Raw genomic sequence first — 19180 nt, forward strand, 5'->3', positions numbered from 1 at the left:
TTTTAAAGAAATGCTTAAAACTCCACTGAATACTGCTTTAATACCCTAAAAGATATTTTACCCTGACAGTTTCATGGTATTTACATGTACACGTCATGTATATTATTACACTGATAAAACATTTATTATGGAATTAAGAAAAATACCCTTTCTGCTGTAACCAAAATGGGAAAAAAGATTGCAAATCCTGAAATTTGACGCAACATAGAACAAGTTAGATAAATATTAACAAAGATAAGCTTGCTTGTCTCGAACATAGCTATGATGACTATTTTACATAATTATTCAATAACAAATGACAACTCAAGAAAAATTATTGCAAATGAAAACCAATTCCAAATGGAAGATCTTATTTTACTATGCATGTGCAAAGTATGTGTCTGACCGGAAGGGCTTTAGAAAGCTGCTGCATCAAGAGCTGATGTCAGGTTGTTACGACATACTGTACCTGCATCTTGGCTCTAACGATGTTTGCTGCAAGGATAGCGATTTCTACCGGTATGTTGAACAGAAATTTTTCAGTTTTAGTTTTTATTTAACCTATTTACCTTAGCTTTATTGCAGCGAACGCACTATGCTTATTGAGACACTCGAGTCTGTTCCTGGGAAGAACCAGAACTTGGTGTTTATGGAGAAGATAATGAGAACCTCCTAACTCCCTATCACTAGGCGGACACCACATTCTCTACACCATTATGCTTTTACATTGGCCTGTATTATTGAATGTCCACACCAACCCCCTAACTAGAAACCCTGGATCCGCCACTGAACAGCTTAGCAGCATGAATAAAAATGAGCTTGATCAACTTTCTTATTAGATTTTTTTGGATTGGCATTTTAATGAAATAAAATAGTTAAGTTAGTTTCTCAAATATTTTTGTAGTTGTTTGTAACTTTTTATGCCCCCAGTAGGGTGGCACATAGAAGTTGAACTGCCCGTCAGTCAGTATGTCTCAGTCTGTCCGTCCGTCTGGAAAAAAAACTTGAACGTTGGCCATAACTTTTGCAATATTGAAGATAGAAACTTGATATTTGGCATGCGTGTGTACCTCATGGAGCTGAACATTTTGAGTGGTGAAAGGTCAAGGTCATCCTTCAAGGTCAAATGTCAAATATATGACGTCTGTCCGTCCGAAAACTTTAACATTGGCCATAACTTTTTCAATATTGAAGATAGCAACTTGATATTTGGTGTGCACGTGTATCTCATGAAGCTGCACATTTTGAGTGGTGGAAGTTCAAGGTCATCCTTCAAGGTCAAAGGTAAAAAAAAAACACAAAGCGGCGCAATAGGGGGCATTGTGTTTCTGACGAACACATCTCTTGTTAATAATTGTTTGTGATGGGAAGATAATACAATGAGCAACTAATACCATTTACTTATTATCCCTCGCCATAGGAGGAGGGATATTGTTTTGGGGTTGTCTGTCCGTCTGTCTTTTCATCTGTCCGTCCAGCACTTTTGTGTCCGGAGCCATATCTTGGAAGTGCTTTGGCGAATTTCATTGAAACTTGGTGAGTATATATATGGATAAGAGGATGATGCACGCCCAATGGCATCGTACACCATCTGTTAATAGCAGAGTTATGGCCCTTTGTTTCTTAAAAAATGCTTCTTTAGTGTCAAATATAACACTTTTGTGTCCAGAAGCATATTGGCAGGGTATATCAATTCAATGAATTTGCTTGTTATTTTTAGTTGTGTGACAGAGATCCTTGATGTTGTATTCAGTGTGTGCACTGAAATACACGTGGTGCTTTGCGAGATTCTTCCACGCGATTTTGATGTGAGAATGTTTCCCCGATGGCCACTCTCAGGGGCACAGTTGAGGAACTACTGCCAGTGGATAAGGAGCGCAAACAGCATGCTGTGGGAACTGAGTCACCATGTGCCTTCTGTGAGATACATGGACTATGGAGCAACTAAACAGGTATAGGGAAAGATCTAGAGTGAAAAAGGAAGTTTCTCAGCAACTGTTGCATGGAATTTTATCATCATGAAACTTTAAATAAATATATGCATCATTATACTGCGGTGGACCAATCCCAAATTCTGTTCAGACATCCTTCTTTGCTCAAGAGATATGCTCCCTTAATTAGTGAAAATTGACTCATTGAGCAGTTTTGTTGCAATTACTGGTTTCTTAATAACTTTTACATGAAATATCATGAATTTTAAAATAGATGTATTACTTTGAGGTGGTACACTTGCACGTTTTGTTGGTTTCAGCTCTAGACGTAAAGCCCCATAATTAAAGATATCTGTCTGTGCTGTAATCTGGAAGTTAATGAAATTAAAAAATAAACATGTATTATCATTTCTTTAGTAGTTCTTGCATTAGTTTCGTCAGGATGATCATTTTGGTCAGTTCAGAGTTGTACACTCTAATTGATTGAAACTAAAATATTTTTTCATTTGTTGAGGGAAACCAGTTCATTGAATTTGCTGCTTTAATATCTTAGTTATGTTTAAAACAAATTGGTACGGTAACTATCTATAATCAAAATTTAATTTTAAGAAGTCCCTGTACTTGTCCCATGATGGACTACATCTGAGTGCTGAAGGGGCTAGGAGGTGTTTAGCATCCATACAGGACGACCTGCCAAACCAGCTGTGTGTGGAGGCTGCTGTTCAAGATCCTACAGAATGGCCAGCTCTCTCAGCCACGGAAGTACCGGTTCAGGAGCATGACAGCACCATAGCACTCTTTTCGGATATTGTGCAGACTGTGAGTTTAGTGCTACAACAAAGTGGACTGCATTTATGAGCCATAAGCAAATGTGATTTATGCACAAAACTGCAATTCCGCGTCAGGCTAAAACCTTAACATTGGCTCTAAAATCAAAGCGCTTCCACCTACAAATATTCATAACAGTTTGATTTTGCTGTAATGTTTATATTTTTGAATAAAATAAGCCGTTTAAAAAAAAGTATAATACCTGTATTATGGTTAAATAAATTGTAGGGAGCTCAACCAGAGATTCAAGACAAGGTGGATGCAAGTGAAGTACCAGTTCCCAGGGACATTAAGTATCAGGCACATAAAATAACGGTAACTTTTCTATGCATTTAATCGTACAGATATTTCATCATTTTTAATGAACATTTATAAAGTGATTGCAATCCAGTATTGATTGCTCATATGGCTTGTTACAGCCTATAAATTAATGTTATGTCTAGAGCCGTTAAGTTGGGCACCCTGTCATGTCTCTTTTTAGCCTCGCCTTTTTGCCCCTGATCAGCACCATAATAATAAATGCCCTTCATTATTGGTAGCTGTAAGGCAATAGTTGGACTGCAGGTCATATACTTCTAAAGCAATGCCTTTAATCATCTAAGGCATTGTTTGTCATTAAGTGGTAAACATAAAAAGTTCAACAGATGTCTTTGTGTGAAAGCCAGACCACAGAGTTGATGTCATAACCATTCAGTTATATCAGAACATAACATTCTGTAATTGTATAAAAGATAAACTAGTTAGTTTATATAACTTTTGTTTTCCAAATTTTCACACACACAATTCATTCTCAGGTTGTCACAGCCAGAGCTAAGAGGTCTGCAACCAGAAATACCAAAAGATATGGAAAGAAGGTAAAAATACCGTTTATTTCAGATAACCCTCACTGTTTCATTGTGGAAATGTCCTACTGGTTCTTAAAACTAGGTTTTTTTTTGTTGAAAAAAACAACAACAACCAAACCTATTTTAAAAGTAAAATATAAGTAAAGACCATATTAGTGTTATTATTTTGAGGACATATTTCCTTTCTGTTGTATTCTGCATATTATTATATAATTGTTGTTATTTTTCAAAATGGTCAACTTTGGTGGATGAGGTTTTGCACTTATGCCATGTCTGTACATGCATGTGTAAGTTGTTTCAGTTGGCAAAGAAATGCCACACAAGGTATATAAAGCTTGATTGGTGCATTTGTTATTGTTGACTTTTTTGTTTGCATGTACATGCATTTGTTAATTGTTTCAGTTGGAAAAGAAATGCCACAATGTTTTATGTGCTTCCACCTATAACTTTGAAACTTCATATGTAGCTGCACCTTGATGAGTTATACATGCCACACCCTTTTTTGTGTCACTAGGTCAAAGGTCAAGATCACTGTGAACTCTTAAAAAAAAGAAACTGCACCTGCAGCCGAGCGTTGGCACCTGCTATGCGGTGCTCTTGTTTTTATTCATCATCATGTTACTGGTAGTGAAATCTGTGTGAAATAAATAGCCATAAAATACCGATAGGGAAAGCACAGTAAATAAATGCAGATTTATACATGTTATCAAGGAATAGGAAGCTTGTTTGGTGCATTTTGTTTTGTTGTTTTTGCTTTCGTTGAAAAAATCTATTTGTTAACATTTACATGTATTATATCCTTTAAGTCATTAATTTCTGGCACATCTTTTTATGCCGCCGAAGGAGGGCATATAGTGATCGGACTGTCTGTTTGTGACACTTTACGTTTAGGTTTCGAAAAATGCTCATAATTTCTATGTTGCTTCAGATAGCAACTTCATATTTGGCATGCATGTGTATATGGACAAAGCCTTACCATGCGCACACAAATTTTGACCCCTGTGACCTTGACCTTGAACTTAGGGTCTGCGTTTAGGTTTCGAAAAAAGCTCATAACTTCTATCAAGCGTTTATAGGGGGCATAAGTCATCCTATGGTGACAGCTGTTGTTAACCTATATATACATAAATGTAATGCATTCTTAACTAGTTACATAAAAATCACCGTTCTTAATGGAATTACATACAACATAAACATATGCCAACATAAGGCACTCATTGTTGCTTTATTTTTAGACACCCGAACAATAATTATTAGCGAGGCTGTTTTCGGAGAAAACCCTAGGTATTGTCATAGCCTGCTCGTAGTCCGCCGGCGTCATGCTAAAACCTTATCATTGGCTCTAAAATCAAAGTGCTTCCACCTTCAACTTTGAAACTTCATATGTATATGCACCTTGATGAGTTCTACACACCACACCCATTTTGTGTCACTAGGTCAAAGGTCAAGGTCACTGTGACCTTTAAAAAAAAATCTGACAAGCTTTCGCAGCCGAGCGTAGCACCCGTTATGCGGTGCTCTTGTTTTATATTAAAACTTGCTGCATGAATGCTATTACTGCAGTAACTCTCTTGTTAGTTTCATGTCAAATAGGTTTAATCGTTTTGTTAGTTTTATATTGACGGTCATTGGAATTAGTGGTCGTCCAATATTGTCCGGGACAACAAAAATATAGTTCAGACATAGTTTCCCTTTTTTACTGGATGGCAATTTTTAGCCTGAATGAATATTAATTTTACATGATTGTGCATTCACAGACACTGCATTAATGATCCTGTTTTTTCGTCATGCATTAAAGGTTATGCTGCAGTGGATTTGTTTACCTTGACATTACTGAAAATGTGGCTGTTTTCCTGTCTGCATACAAGTTGAATGGCTTATGCTTGGTACTAATTTTATGACAATATGCTCCATACTTTTTAACACTTTCCATCTTGACAAGTTACATAAATATTTCTTTCATAGGTATTTTCATTACTTGATTTTAATATAAATCAGCAGAATGTGTGTTTGATTCATCTGTGTCCTATTTTTATGTATCATAATATAGTAATAATTGGTTCAAGCATGAAAGACAATGATTGCCCTGCTTATATGACACTATATATATGTAGCATGCCAATTGATCTGATAGCATGGCACAATGCTATAAACAATTTTTATGTTTTCATTAAAAGAATGAATTTAATGAAAGGGATGTATTCACATTATTTCAAATCATCTCCAAAGGTATACGCTTTTCAAATTATATAACCGGTAGTAATTTGTAGCATTTGTACTGGTAATATGGACTGATAGCATAATAACTTTTCAGAAACGCAAGAAGATGGAAGTCAAGACTGGTAAGGTTAAAAGGGAGAAACCTACCATGACGAAAAAGAAGAACAAACAGGTAAATCAATGACAGAAAGTATTCTTTCTTGTCAGATAAACAAAACTTGTTCAAGAAGATCCTTTAAAACACACATTCATCCTTTCATGTATGGTCATTTAGATGTTCTACAAATACAGTAAAACCAAGCTTTAAAGACGACACAAAGGACCTTATAAAATTAGTCTAAATAGTTGGTATTCTTACAATTCAGGTATAATTGATTATCACCAATAACCTGTTAAGCGGGGTTTTGGTGTATGTAAGTCTTCCATGTGCAAGCTTTTCAGGACCAGTCCTGGGCCTGTATTGAATTCATTATAATGTAAAGATGTTCTAAAGTATGAACCAATTGTGGTACATGTTTTTGTTTTGTTTCAATTTCCATGAGTTTTTCACAAATATTACTTAGATGCGATTTTAGAATCCTCAGGCTGAGTGGTATTTTTTAGGTCCCTTGCTACAATTGCCCAAACTGCAGGGTGTGCTGTTCATCGGAAGATGCCATGCTCGACCATTTTATAAGGAAGCATTCATCGTTGAAAGTTGATAGGCCTGACACACTTTACAATCAGGTTTTTAAATGGAACACATATTGTTGTATAGCTTTATGTTATGTAAATATACTCTATGTTTTTGAATGAAAAAATATAATACTTTTTCTCCCCTAACAGTTAAACCTGAGGGAACTTATGGTTTGCGCTCTGTGAGTCTGTCACTTTTTCTGGATCCTGCGATAACTTTAAAAGTTCTTCATATTTTTTCTTGAAACATGGATATATGGCAATATGGACATTATGTACGTCATTTCATTTTGTTCCTATGTCAAAATTTCTGGTTGCTATGGCAACAAATATATATAATGAAAAAAAATCTTATAATGGTGGAGCCTGTAGGGGACATACATTGCTTAGCAATAGTCTTGTTTTTCTAGTAAGTATTGTATTAAAGGAAGGGTTATTCTATTATAGGAAGATGAAATCAACGTGCCATCCAACATCCATTGCCACCGAGACACTGAAGAGACGCCCCAACAAGATGACAACGCCGCAAATGAAGATCAAGTCAATGTGCCATCTCACTTCTTTTTCCAACGAGACACTGACGAGACACCCCAACAAGATGTAGACACTTCACAGCTTCTTCTTATTCTTTCAAATGACGTTGAACTTAACCCTGGACCGGTGAGATATTCCTGCCTTATAATAAACAATATTAGTGGGCAAGTTCCTTAAGCAGAGGAATTTTAACCTTGTTAATGTTCTATAAATAAATATATATATATATATATTATATGTGTGGTTAGGGTAATTTGAGGAAGGTGCTTGTTTGAAATTATTATCTCATATATTGACCATTTTCTATTTGTATGCCCAAAGATCATATGATCGAAGTATATTGTTTTTGGCCTGTCTGGTTGGCATTGTGTGTGTCTGTCTGTCCCAAAACTTTAACCTTGGTCATAACTTTTGTAATAGTGAAGATAGCAACTTGATATTTGGCATGTATGTGTATCTCATGGAGCTGCACATTTTGAGTTTTTAAAGGTCAGGGTCATCCTTCAAGGTCAAAGGTCTTTTTTTTTAAATAGCTGCTGTGCGGCATAAAAGCGCAGTAGGGGGCGTTGTTTTCTCTGTAATTTAGGTAGTCAATTAATGTAAAAAAATGATGTTAATCCATTCTGTTTCCTCTGTAATTTAGGTAGTAAATTAATGTAAAAAATGATGTTAATCCATTCTGATAGTTGTTTTCATTTTCTCAAATACTACTACCATAGTAGTATATTTAAAAAATAAAAAAAACATATGATTGCTTGTTTTTATACTCGTATATATCTTATATATTCACTAAGCAATTTAATAACAATACAAATGTTTACTTCCACAGACTTTCAGTTGCAAGTGGACATCATGCTTCAAGAAATTTATTAATTATGGTGAACTTAGTGCCCATATAGTATGTCACATAGAGGGAACAAATAGATGCCAATGGGAAGACTGCCATGAATGTTTTTCAGCTGTAAGAAGATTTGAGCTGCATCTTTTGAGACATTTGTATGATGTAGGTAATCATTTGTATATTTTCAGTATAAACTGTACAGATGTGTTAATCATTGTTAATTGGTGTTTTTTTAACTGTTACGAGAAAAGAATTGGCAATGTGTTGTAAAGTTGTCGATTGTACATTTTTAAATGCATTTTTATGTAAAACATATTCATTCCAAAGAGATATTCCTTTAAGGCAGTTTTAGTTTTAGTACTTTTGATTGCACTGCTCACATATTTGTGCCCACAGAACAGCGAGATATTCAAAACAATCGATGAATGGAAAAACACGCTACCTGATGGGAAGATCAATGAACAGACAACAGATCTGCATATGTGTCCACTTCATCTGGTAAATTGTCTTGTTCATGTTATATAAAGCATTTTCATTTATCTCGAAATTTTATTTAATAGCTAACAAGTCAATGTGTTTTTCATTTCCTACCATTATTACAGATGTTCAATTGTTTGTTTATCACTTTTGTTCGATTAGAACATACTGCTGATACTAAATGAACAAATCAAGATATGGCCATGAAATTGTTTCTCAATTGGTTTCAAATATGTCGCAATGTTGAAGTTTGTCTGGCGATCCCGCTCATTTGAAGATCAGAGGATTCAGTTGTATACTTTTAAAGATCGTATATGAAAATCACTTATATGCCTTATTTGAAAATGACAAAATTATTTGTCATTATTGAATTAAAAATTTCAGAGGTCCAAACTGATGCTGCTCTTATTTGATGAAGATTTCTCCATTCCAACGGGTTATTACACAATAGAGGAACACTACAAATACCTGGAATTGCTAAGTATACGTCTTCCTTCTGATTATGAAAAAAATAAAAATAACTTCTTACTTAAAAGAAAATATTTAGGTGAAAACTGGGAAAATGATGAGGGAAAGTGTCCAACTGTACAGTTTAATACTGCTGCTGACTATAGTCCTACTCCTAAAGATATATATACTGTAGCTAGTTATAATGAAAATAATGTGTTTGTCTCTACATCTAGACCAGAGTTGTGCAATACATACTTCTCAGGAACAACTTTAAACAAAGGAATGCGGAAAAGAAGAAAATCAAATGAGAATGTTCAATTTAATGTTAACAATAAATTGTGGTCAGATATATTGATTGAAAATTTAACAAACTGTTCAAACGCTTTAAAATTGCAAAATCTTGTATTACAAACTTTAGCAGAAAAGGGTTTTGTTACATCAAAGAAGCAATCTTTTTTTAAATTAGAACAAGAAGCTAGTAGATTATCTGCACATAACAACTGTACAACTGGAACCTTTGTATGTTCAGTTTTTAAAAATAAAATTGAAGACAATGAATTTTATTATGTAAGGTATGTTGAATCTGGAGTTTACAGTGGATTCATGGAACATAAGTACTTATATTTCCTTAAGGAGCATTTTAATGTTGCAGATGATAATGTTTTGTTGCATCAAGTTATTACATTGGAAGATATAAATCAAATGAAAATCGATGAAAATAAACATAATATAAAAAGGAATCGCCCAGATAAAATATTTAGTCATTGTGTTGATAAAATTTTGCCATCATATGTAAATGAACTGAATGACAATGAAAATTGTGATAGTGTTCAACTACTGTCTTACGTAGTACTTTTTTCGCCATTCAAATCAAAAGCATCTGTAGACAAGCCTGAAAAGATGTTTTTTAAAATGAAACCGCAGGATGTGCATGAAAGTTTACTGAAACTAGTTTATGACTTTAAAATAAATCAACTTGTGACCAAAAGTCGTTGTTCAAAAGATATAATAACAGTACCAGCATTTGTGAATGATACTCTCCTACATCAGTCATTTGTTTTGAATAGCTTGTCTGGAAACATCAAAGCAAAGCCAGATTTATTTGTTAAATCAGCACGTTATGAATCTAATTTTGTTGAATCAGGCAACATTTCTTTGGGTACATCATTAAGAAACAAAACGATTCAGCTCTTTTTGAAAAAGGATTATGTTAACTTATTTTCCTTTTATAAGAAGTATTTTCCAGAGTTAAATGAATGCAATGAAACCACTGTTGAAACGTCAGAACCAGTTTTGAAAAAAAGAAAGACCATAAAGCATTTAAAGCCAATAAATATTTGTAGATCAGAATTAGAGAAAAGAGTTGGCATTTCTAATAAAGACACTGAAACGGATATTTCTGAGCATTTCGGAAACCTGTCAATATTTAAAAACTACTGTTGTTCCCTTCTTGATCATGGCACTTTAGTTATACAAATGCATGATGACAGCGGCAATCTAGTGTGGTGCCTTAATGATTACTGCGAAATGGATGGTTCATTTAAAGCAAATGATTTTATTTTCACTACTAGGTTTTGTGAAGAAACTGGTGACTATCTTGACTGCACATGTAAAATATACAAAACTCTGCTTAATGTGAAGGAATTTAATATTAGGAACGAAGAATTTCTAGTTTTAGACTCTTCAGGAGATAACTGTGTAACTTGCATGCATTGTAAGTTTGTTAAATTGCATGTATTACCTTGTTTAGCACCGGACCATGTACAGTGTCCAGAATCATTGTCAAGAATCCAACACTTTGTTCAAAAGGCTTTGTGTTTTAACAATCAGGAAATAGTTGAAATATCTAGAAAACCAGAAATTAGAAAATATTCTGTTCTTATAGAAGGTGACGAGTATCCAGCTTTTGTTCATTTTAGCATGAACAAAAGGCTTGGTAAATGCACTGTGTCATGCACTGCTGGTAGATGCCGTTCTCAAAAGAGTTATAAGAGAAATATAAGTACTTTACTAAATTCAAAGGTTTGTAGGCACTTAAACTTATTTAAATCATATACTCACATGTGGGAAGATTTAATTCATACAACTAATGATAACAATGATGATGAAGAACAGCAGTTATTTGATGACAATATTGATAATGAAATGCCTGTTTCGGTTACATTAAGTACTGCTGCATACAATAACTTCAATGAGGAATCTGGACTTTGGAATTTTAAGTGTAGAAGTAAACATTCTCCCAGACTTAAAGACAATAATGAGTTAAGGAAAAATATCATAAAACGTGATCAGTGGAATGATTCTAACCTTGTTCGATGTTCAGATGGCTGCCTAAAAGGACCTGTATTATTTCCAGATATTCCAGACAATACCTGTCCCTGTGGAAGCGGTTGGCTCAAGCGAGAAGATGACGATAATTACAGTGAAAATGGACTGACCATACACGAAAGACAAAGGACATTAACTATTTACACAAATTTTGCACCTGTAAAATGTGGCATTCATATACGTGAATGCTATAATTCAATTAGTAAGCCATGCAGAATTCTTTGGGATGAAGGGGACTTAGATTGTATACATGTATTAAGTAGGGATACAGCAGCAGGAGATGAAATAGGGTGGGAATTTGTATCTATGGTTATGAATTCTAGTTGCACTTTTTCCTCTTACTGCCAGTTTAAAAATGAGATGTATAAAACTCGCCACAATAAGGCTAGGTTTATGGATCAAACAGTTTTTTTTAATTTTTGGTTCAGTTGGACTTCAAACATGAAAATAGATTTCCTTATACCCTGTGGTGTATGTGGTTATGGTCCTAAGAGATTGTGCTGTGATGGTACAAAAGTAGTGGTTGGATTTCGGAATTCAAATTATGAGGAAATTACAGAAACAAACCAGGCTTTGGGCATTAATAATACGCTGCATCGTAGAATGGATAGATGTTTTTTGAAAAATTTGAATGGAATAGACAAACAAGAAATGATTAACCTTCGAACTACTTTAGATTACATTGCTCGGAAAGAACTGAATGAAATTAAAGAGAATGAAATTATTGCAGAGAGGGATTTATTGGACCGTATCGAGTTGTTAAAACAAGCACTGCCCTCTGAAGTTTTGGGTTCCTTCGAAAGATTTTATCAAATGAGTGATAATGAACGAGTTGCATATTGAAATGTTTTAAAAATGCTAGCCACAACAGCGTCCATTACAAGCCTGGTACCCCCTGCATATTGTTACAAAATTCAACTATTATTAAATAGCCCCAATATTGAAAATGATCGATTTAATAGTATTGTTAATGAAACTCGTTCGTTTGCACCTGAACTAAGAGATTTAATTTGCGAGTCTTTAATAAGTAACAATAAAATATTGCCCGATGACATTAGATTATTTTTGCAATATCTAATTAATGAATCAATGTCATTGCAAGTTACTGAACCAGAACCACCTGTACCTCAACTGGGCACATACAATCCTGAAAAGTTTGGAAGGGCCTATTATTTTAATGAATCTGGGTTAAAGTTAAGAAGTGTAAGAAAGTTTTCCATTGACAATGATAGCTGTGTTAAAAGAAATATAGACCATGACGATGCGACTTTAGAATTTGAAAAATGTCAAAAGCTTTATTCTAAAGTTCAAACTTCTGCTCGAGGAACATCAACATTATTTCTTTGGTTCTGTGCAGACCATGGACATTGCTATGGTTTTCACATGACTGGGGCAGAAGGAAGAAAAGATCCCGCATTATCACTCTATAGCTATTTAGAAACCCCTCCACAAGACGTGTTTTATGACTTTGCATGTAATTTACAAGAATATTGCCTAAACAGAGAAAGTGGATACTATAAAAATGTACGTTTTTTTCATGACATTTTCCATGGCTACTCCCACAAATGTTCTAGTGCTTTTACAGCTAGCAGACTTCAAGGCTTTGAATCTGTAAATTCTGAAATATGTGAACAATTTTTCAGCTTTATACAGTGCATTAAAAGGTCGGCCCGTCAGATGTCACAGTCACACTTTTGCTTTTACCTACAATTCTTTTTAAATGAATGGAATAAGAAGAAAAAGTTATCATATGAAAAAAAGATAAGAATTGCTTTAGCTGGGTTAGTTTAATTTGTGATACTTAAATGATCTATAATTTTAAGTTCATCTCAACTTTTAATACTTACTATTGCATCTTTTGATGCTTTTTAACCAGGTTTTCCGAAGGAAAAAACTGGTTATTAGATTGGCGAATGCGGGCGGGCTGGCTGGCTGGCGGGCTGGCGGAATAAGCTTGTCCGGGCCATAACTATGTCGTTCATTGTCAGATTTTAAAATCATTTGGCACATTTGTTCACCATCATTGGACGGTGTGTCGCGCGAAATAATTACGTCGATATCTCCAAGGTCAAGGTCACACTTTGAGTTCAAAGGTCAAAAATGGCCATAAATGAGCTTGTCCGAGCCATAACTATGTCGTTCATCGTCAGATTTTAAAATCATTTGGCACATTTGTTCACCATCATTGGACGGTGTGTCGCGCGAAATAATTACGTCGATATCTCCAAGGTCAAGGTCACACTTTGAGTTCAAAGGTCAAACATGGCCATAAATGAGCTTGTCCTGGCCATAACTATGTCATTCATTGTGAGATTTTAAAATCATTTGGCACATTTGTTCACCATCATGGGTAGGTGTGTCCCACGAAAGAATCACGTCAATATCTCCAATGTCAAGGTCGCCACGACTAAAAATAGATTTAAAAAAAAAAAACTTACAAAGGGGGTTAATTTTTTTTGGTCATTTCAAAAGTTCAGTTTGAGTTTTCTCCCTTTATCAGATTTTTTTTTCACAATAAAAACCTGGTTTTGTGACAATTTTGTCCCTTGTTTTCTATTTAAAGACTGAGCGAGTAAACACATACTATGTATTATTATGCAATAATTGTTTTGTGTTTATATCTCAACTGAGCATAAAGTGCTCAGTGTGAGCTATTGTGAATGGTCTTGGTCCGTCATGGGTCAACATTTTTTACTTAAACAACATCTAACCTCTGTGCCAATCTTAATGAAACATGGCACGAGTTTTCTTGCATGAACCTCTTTCAAAGTTGTTAAATGAAATGCATTCCATGCATAAATCTGGTTGAGATGGCAACCAAAAGGAAAGCTTATATATTTGGCATAAAACATCGTCTGGTTGACCTCCTCCGTAAATTTCAAAAGATGCTATACCCAACTCACAGGCAAATTTGTCCTTATTTGCTCATAGTGAACACTTCTTTTAAATGGCCAGGAAGAGAGTTCAAGTTTATAGACAAAAGCAACAGTCAGATGAGCGATATAGTGTCATCATGGCACCTTTATAGCTGAATCATTTATGAAAAATTGTCAATGATATGTTCTGTGACTTGTATGATTTGCAGTATTCATTTTGCTGTCTTCATGCACCTTACAAAAGCCATTTTATTATCAGTGTTCCTGATTCTGTCGTAGCATTTATTCTTGAAATTCGTTGTTTTTCATATTTTTCCTAATTGTTATGCTCCCCGAAATAAAATTTCGGCGGAGCATATAGTTGCCAGTTTGTCCTTCCTCACTTGTTTCCCATAGCACCTTCAATACTTTACCGATCTCTTTCATATTTGGCATGTAGGTACCTTGCATGGACCTTTACCTTTTGATGAGGTCACTGGGGTCAAGGTCACCAAGGCTAATAATAGATTTTTCAGTCACACTTTTGTGACAGTTTCTCATAGCACCTTCAATACTTTACCGATCTCTTTCATATTTGGCATGTAGATACCTTGCATGGACCTCTACCTTTTGATGAGGTCACTGGGGTCAATGTCACCGAGGCTAATAATAGATTTTTTTTAGGTGGTTATTAACACATAGATTGACATAGCGCATCATCGGGAAGCATCCATCAGTTTCACTGATATTCTTGTTGTATGTTATATACGTGATCATAGATACTGTAAATTTTGTCTTATGCGACATGTTTATAATGTAGAAGATGAGTACCCTGTGTTTATGCAGTGCCCATTGTATAACACAGATATGATTTGTTTATTCCGCAGTGGTTGAATGAAATGGAAACTGTTTGGTTTGTTCAATATGTTAATGGCCGATGAAAATTACAAGCACATATTTTTGATTGCAAAATGTGTGTATGTGCATGCTTATATATAACAACTACGTAATTATCATGCAAATTAGCTGTCATTTTAATACTGCATGCTTGTATTGCATTGTTTATTTATATCTGATAAAAAATACTGATTCTTAGGTTACTTTATAAGTTTGTTACTATTTTGCATGCTTACATGTTATAGGTATTTATTTATCAGGTAATCCTTGTTTTGGTGGTATTATAATGTATAGCAGCATTTGTTCTACGAAAGTGCATGCGTGTTGCATCATATGACTTTGTATTCTTTAAGTATTCAGGTTATTTTATATAATTATGAAATTAAACTGTATGTATTATGGCCCTGTGGCCTGACTGCAAATAAATATTCGTATTTGTATACAGTTTTTGTAATGTGATGTATGGTTGTATCGTGTTGTTTCACTTTTTGATCAATATAACTATTATGCATACAGTGTGTTATTATTCTTACCTCAAAGGAGCCATATCAATACAAATTACAACTTTCCTTCAAGTGTACAGGTTGACACGAGTGACTGGTGTATCGGGCATATCTAGGTTTTAAAAATGACAATGAAATTTACTATACGGTTAAACATTGTTATAACTAGTGACACGATTACAAGCGGTACATTTACCGGTAGTTGCATACGTATGTTACATAAATTCATGTGCCATATCAAGTACAAGCGGCACGTATATCGATAGTTCGCATACCCATGTTCAAGTAATATCTATTACAAGAGACAATTGTACCTTAGTTGGCATAGTCATGTTCAAGTGAACAATCGCATGCGTGATATCATTCAAGCGTCACGTGTACCGGTGGTTTATATACGCATATTCAAGAGATCCATGTCGCATGCGTGACATAACAAGCGCCACGTGTACCAGTAGGTTGTATACCCATGTTCAAGATACATAACGCAAGTGTGATATCAATTGCAAGCGGTACATGTACTAGTACTTTGATATTAATGACGAGCGTTACTTGTAACGGCGGTTGACATACGCATGCCCAAGAGATCTATGTCGCCTGAGTGATGTTCATGGCAAGCGTCACGTGTACCGTTAGTTGACATACGCATGCTCAACTGTCGCCTGCGTGATGTTCATGACAAGCGTCAAGTGTACCGTTAGTTGACATACGCATGCCCAAGAGATCCATGTCGCCTGCGTGATGTTCATGGCAAGCGTCACGTGTACCGTTAGTTGACATACGCATGCTCAAGAGATACATGTCGCATGCGTGATATTAATGGCAAGCGTCACGTGTACCGTTAGTTGACATACGCATGCCCAAGAGATCCATGTCGCCTCCGTGATATTAATGACAAGCGCCACGTTTACCAGTAGTTTGTATACCCGTGTTCAAGATACATAACACACGTGTTATATCAATTACACGCGGTACATATATAGCCTTGTTCAAGAGATCGATGTCGCCTGTGTGATAGTAATATCAAGCGCCACGTGTACCTTTAGTTGGCGTACCTTTGTTCAAGAGATCCATGTCACATACGCGATATATCAAGCGTCACGTGTACCAGTAGTTGGTGTTACCTTGTTTAAGAGATCCATGTCGCCTGTGTGATAGTAATATCAAGCGTCACGTATACCTTTAGTTGGCGTACCCTTGTTCAAGACACCCATGTCACATACGTGATATTAATATAAAGCGTCACGTGTACCGTTAGTTGACATACGCATGTTAATGAGATCGATGTCGCCTGCGTGATATTAATGGCAATCTTCATGTGTAGGGGTAGTTGACATACGCATTATCAAGTGATCCATGTCGCCTGCGTGATGTTCATGGCAAGCGTCACGTGTACCGTTAGTTGACATACGCATGCTCAAGAGATCCACGTCGCCTGCGTGATATTAATGACAAGCGCCACGTGCACCAGTAGTTTGTATACCCGTGTTCAAGATACATAACACACGTGATATATCAATTACAAGCGGTACATGTACCGATAGTTTGTATAGCATTGTTCAAGAGATCCATTTCGCATTTGTCAACTTCATGAGAGTGCCAACCGAGATGTTTGATGAGATTCTCGCACGAGTGGGCCAAAGGATAACGAAACAGCGCAACAACTACATACTTCCAATTGAACCAGGGATGAAGCTATCAATTGCGCTGCGGCATCTTGTGTCTGGTTCAAGGTACCGTGATATGCGATTCGGCTGGAGGGTACCCCACAACACTATTTCTCTTCTTGTGCTAAAAATAAGTACCGCTTAATTTACTATAGTGTTAAAATAAATTTTAAAAAAGGCTTCTGTTAGTCATTTAAATATATTTATATATTTTAATGTCTACGTCTAGAATCAGTTTATATGAATTGCATTGTGTTAAGTTATTGGTATAGGATAAAAGGCAAATAGATGAGTGCGCGCACTACAACACTAACCTTCTAAATTGTATATTGTCATTAGTACTGTCTTGTGCGCATATCTTGAAATGCACACAGTTATAAGCACATTTTATGAAGTAGTATGTTTTTACCTTATCATCCACTCGCTAAAAGTCATGGATTATCTACGACATGTGTCATACACTTATAATCCACGCTAGCTTATTATACTGTTATCTTTTACGCGTCAGGTCTGTAGAGCAGCCATAGATGAGTATGCTGACGAGGTGATGCCGTTGCCAACAACAGCTGCCGATTGCACGCGAATAGCGGACGGCTTCAGGGACAGCTGGAATATCCCCCATACTCTTGGTGCTATTGATGGCGAACATATTGCCTGCAAATGTCCACCAAGATCCGGGTCTACGTATTTTAACTACAAGAAGTACTTAACCGTTGTCCTGCTAGCCCTGTAGGATTTTGACTACAAGTTCGTCTGGGCTGACATTGGAGGCCGTGTTGCTGCATCCGATGCACAGTTGTGGAACGAGTCCGACCTGAAGGCAGCAGCTGAGAACGGAGACCTTAACCTGCCAGAACCTGAAGTTTTGCCACATGATTCTGAGGATGTGCCCTACTTTTTCATCGTTGTACGTTGTACGTTGGTGTTCGGTACTTTTCCATTTCTCTCACGTTGGGCGAACGTTTTGTCCGGTACTAATGCATGACACTGCCGTTTTATCCGGTAGAAGTCCTTTACTCGCACATTCATATCCGTTAGCCGACCGTTAATTATCAGGTACATATCCGTTAAACGTTCGTTTTTTCCCGTTATAGCACCGGTACTTGTGCGGTCATTGTGTGTTTCCTACGCTTCACACACCGTTTGCGAGAGTCTTGAGCGGCAGAGCAGGTAAATTTAATCACAGGATAACCAAAATCTGCATTTTTGTGCGTTTTTTCTCCGTTGCATATTCGTTAGTCGGTCCGACCGGGCCATGTAATTTGCTCAATTCGTTTCTATCTAAAATCATTACCCATATAAATCGCGTCTATTCGACGTTAACCGGTTTCATAATAACAAAACATATTTCACAATGTATAGGCTCTAACAAACTTGGAATACTTAGGGAAAACGTAGAGCAAAATAGGAGGTAGCTTCACCCAGTTTTTTTTTTGGTTCATCGCTCCTGTCCCTTTAGGGCATCAACATTGAAATGATAAATATCCTCCAAACTTTAATTAATTTTGTCAAGTATTCGATAACAACACTCACGAAGCACATGTGCTTACACCTGTAATTAAATACATTTTACTTACAAATACCCTTGATATAACACATAATCAGAAAATGTCATCGTCTGTTCCGAATTTCCACACTGCTCATTTCTTTAGCACCTTTTGGGATCCTAGATCTTTCCATTGGTATACTTTAGACTGTGTAGTACCATTTGCATTTCAATTTTCTTGTGGATGTATCATCAGCTACGAAAACTTAGTTTTCTATACGGTGTCAAGCGTTTGGGTATGTAGGAAGTTCGTCAGAAACGGTTAATGACGCTATTTTTGCATTGATACTTCATGCTGCCAAGCAATGACTGTATGCATACAGACACATCCTTAAACTCTATATCTACAGGCGTGTACGAGTACTTTAAAACCACAGCTCTTCTTAATATTCGTACAATAGTGTACTTTAAATTAAATAATCTTATTATGTATCCCAGATTTGAAGTAATTTAAGACCAGAGCACATTTTCACCTACATTTCAAGTTGAATAGACTCGTACTTATATTTTACAAGCAAAAAAAATTCTGTAGGTATCAAATTATGTTAAAATAATGAAATGTTCTCTCTCTAGTTCTCCGTATATTGAATGCGATTGTTTTACCATA

At 35.8% G+C, this 19180-nt stretch overlaps 2 protein-coding genes across 4 annotated transcripts; both read left to right on the plus strand.

Moving 5' to 3' along the window:
• The first annotated feature begins 366 nt into the window (after positions 1-366).
• On the plus strand, positions 367-3596 carry LOC127874933 (uncharacterized). Its single transcript, XM_052419627.1, has 5 exons — positions 367-498; positions 1700-1931; positions 2520-2729; positions 2967-3031; positions 3533-3596. Exons 1-5 carry the CDS (start codon positions 422-424, stop codon positions 3594-3596), a joined length of 648 nt encoding a protein of 215 aa, XP_052275587.1. The 5' UTR covers positions 367-421.
• Positions 3532-11951, plus strand: LOC127872703 (uncharacterized). 3 transcript variants are annotated; one of them, XM_052416036.1, is made up of 9 exons: positions 3532-3592; positions 3885-3907; positions 5898-5975; positions 6407-6529; positions 6926-7138; positions 7842-8015; positions 8250-8351; positions 8715-8811; positions 11137-11951. In XM_052416036.1, the coding sequence occupies exons 2-9, from the start codon at positions 3896-3898 to the stop codon at positions 11949-11951; spliced, it is 1614 nt and encodes a 537-aa protein (XP_052271996.1). In that variant the 5' UTR covers positions 3532-3592; positions 3885-3895. The 3 variants fall into 3 exon arrangements, with proteins under 3 accessions (XP_052271996.1, XP_052271998.1, XP_052271997.1); XM_052416037.1 differs by lacking the exon at positions 8715-8811 and having other exon boundaries at positions 3541-3592; positions 11137-11560; XM_052416038.1 differs by lacking the exons at positions 7842-8015; positions 8250-8351; positions 8715-8811 and having other exon boundaries at positions 11137-11561.
• Positions 11952-19180: the final 7229 nt, after the last annotated feature.

This window comes from Dreissena polymorpha, chromosome 3, assembly GCF_020536995.1.
Source record: "Dreissena polymorpha isolate Duluth1 chromosome 3, UMN_Dpol_1.0, whole genome shotgun sequence".
Lineage (NCBI taxonomy): Eukaryota > Metazoa > Mollusca > Bivalvia > Myida > Dreissenidae > Dreissena > Dreissena polymorpha.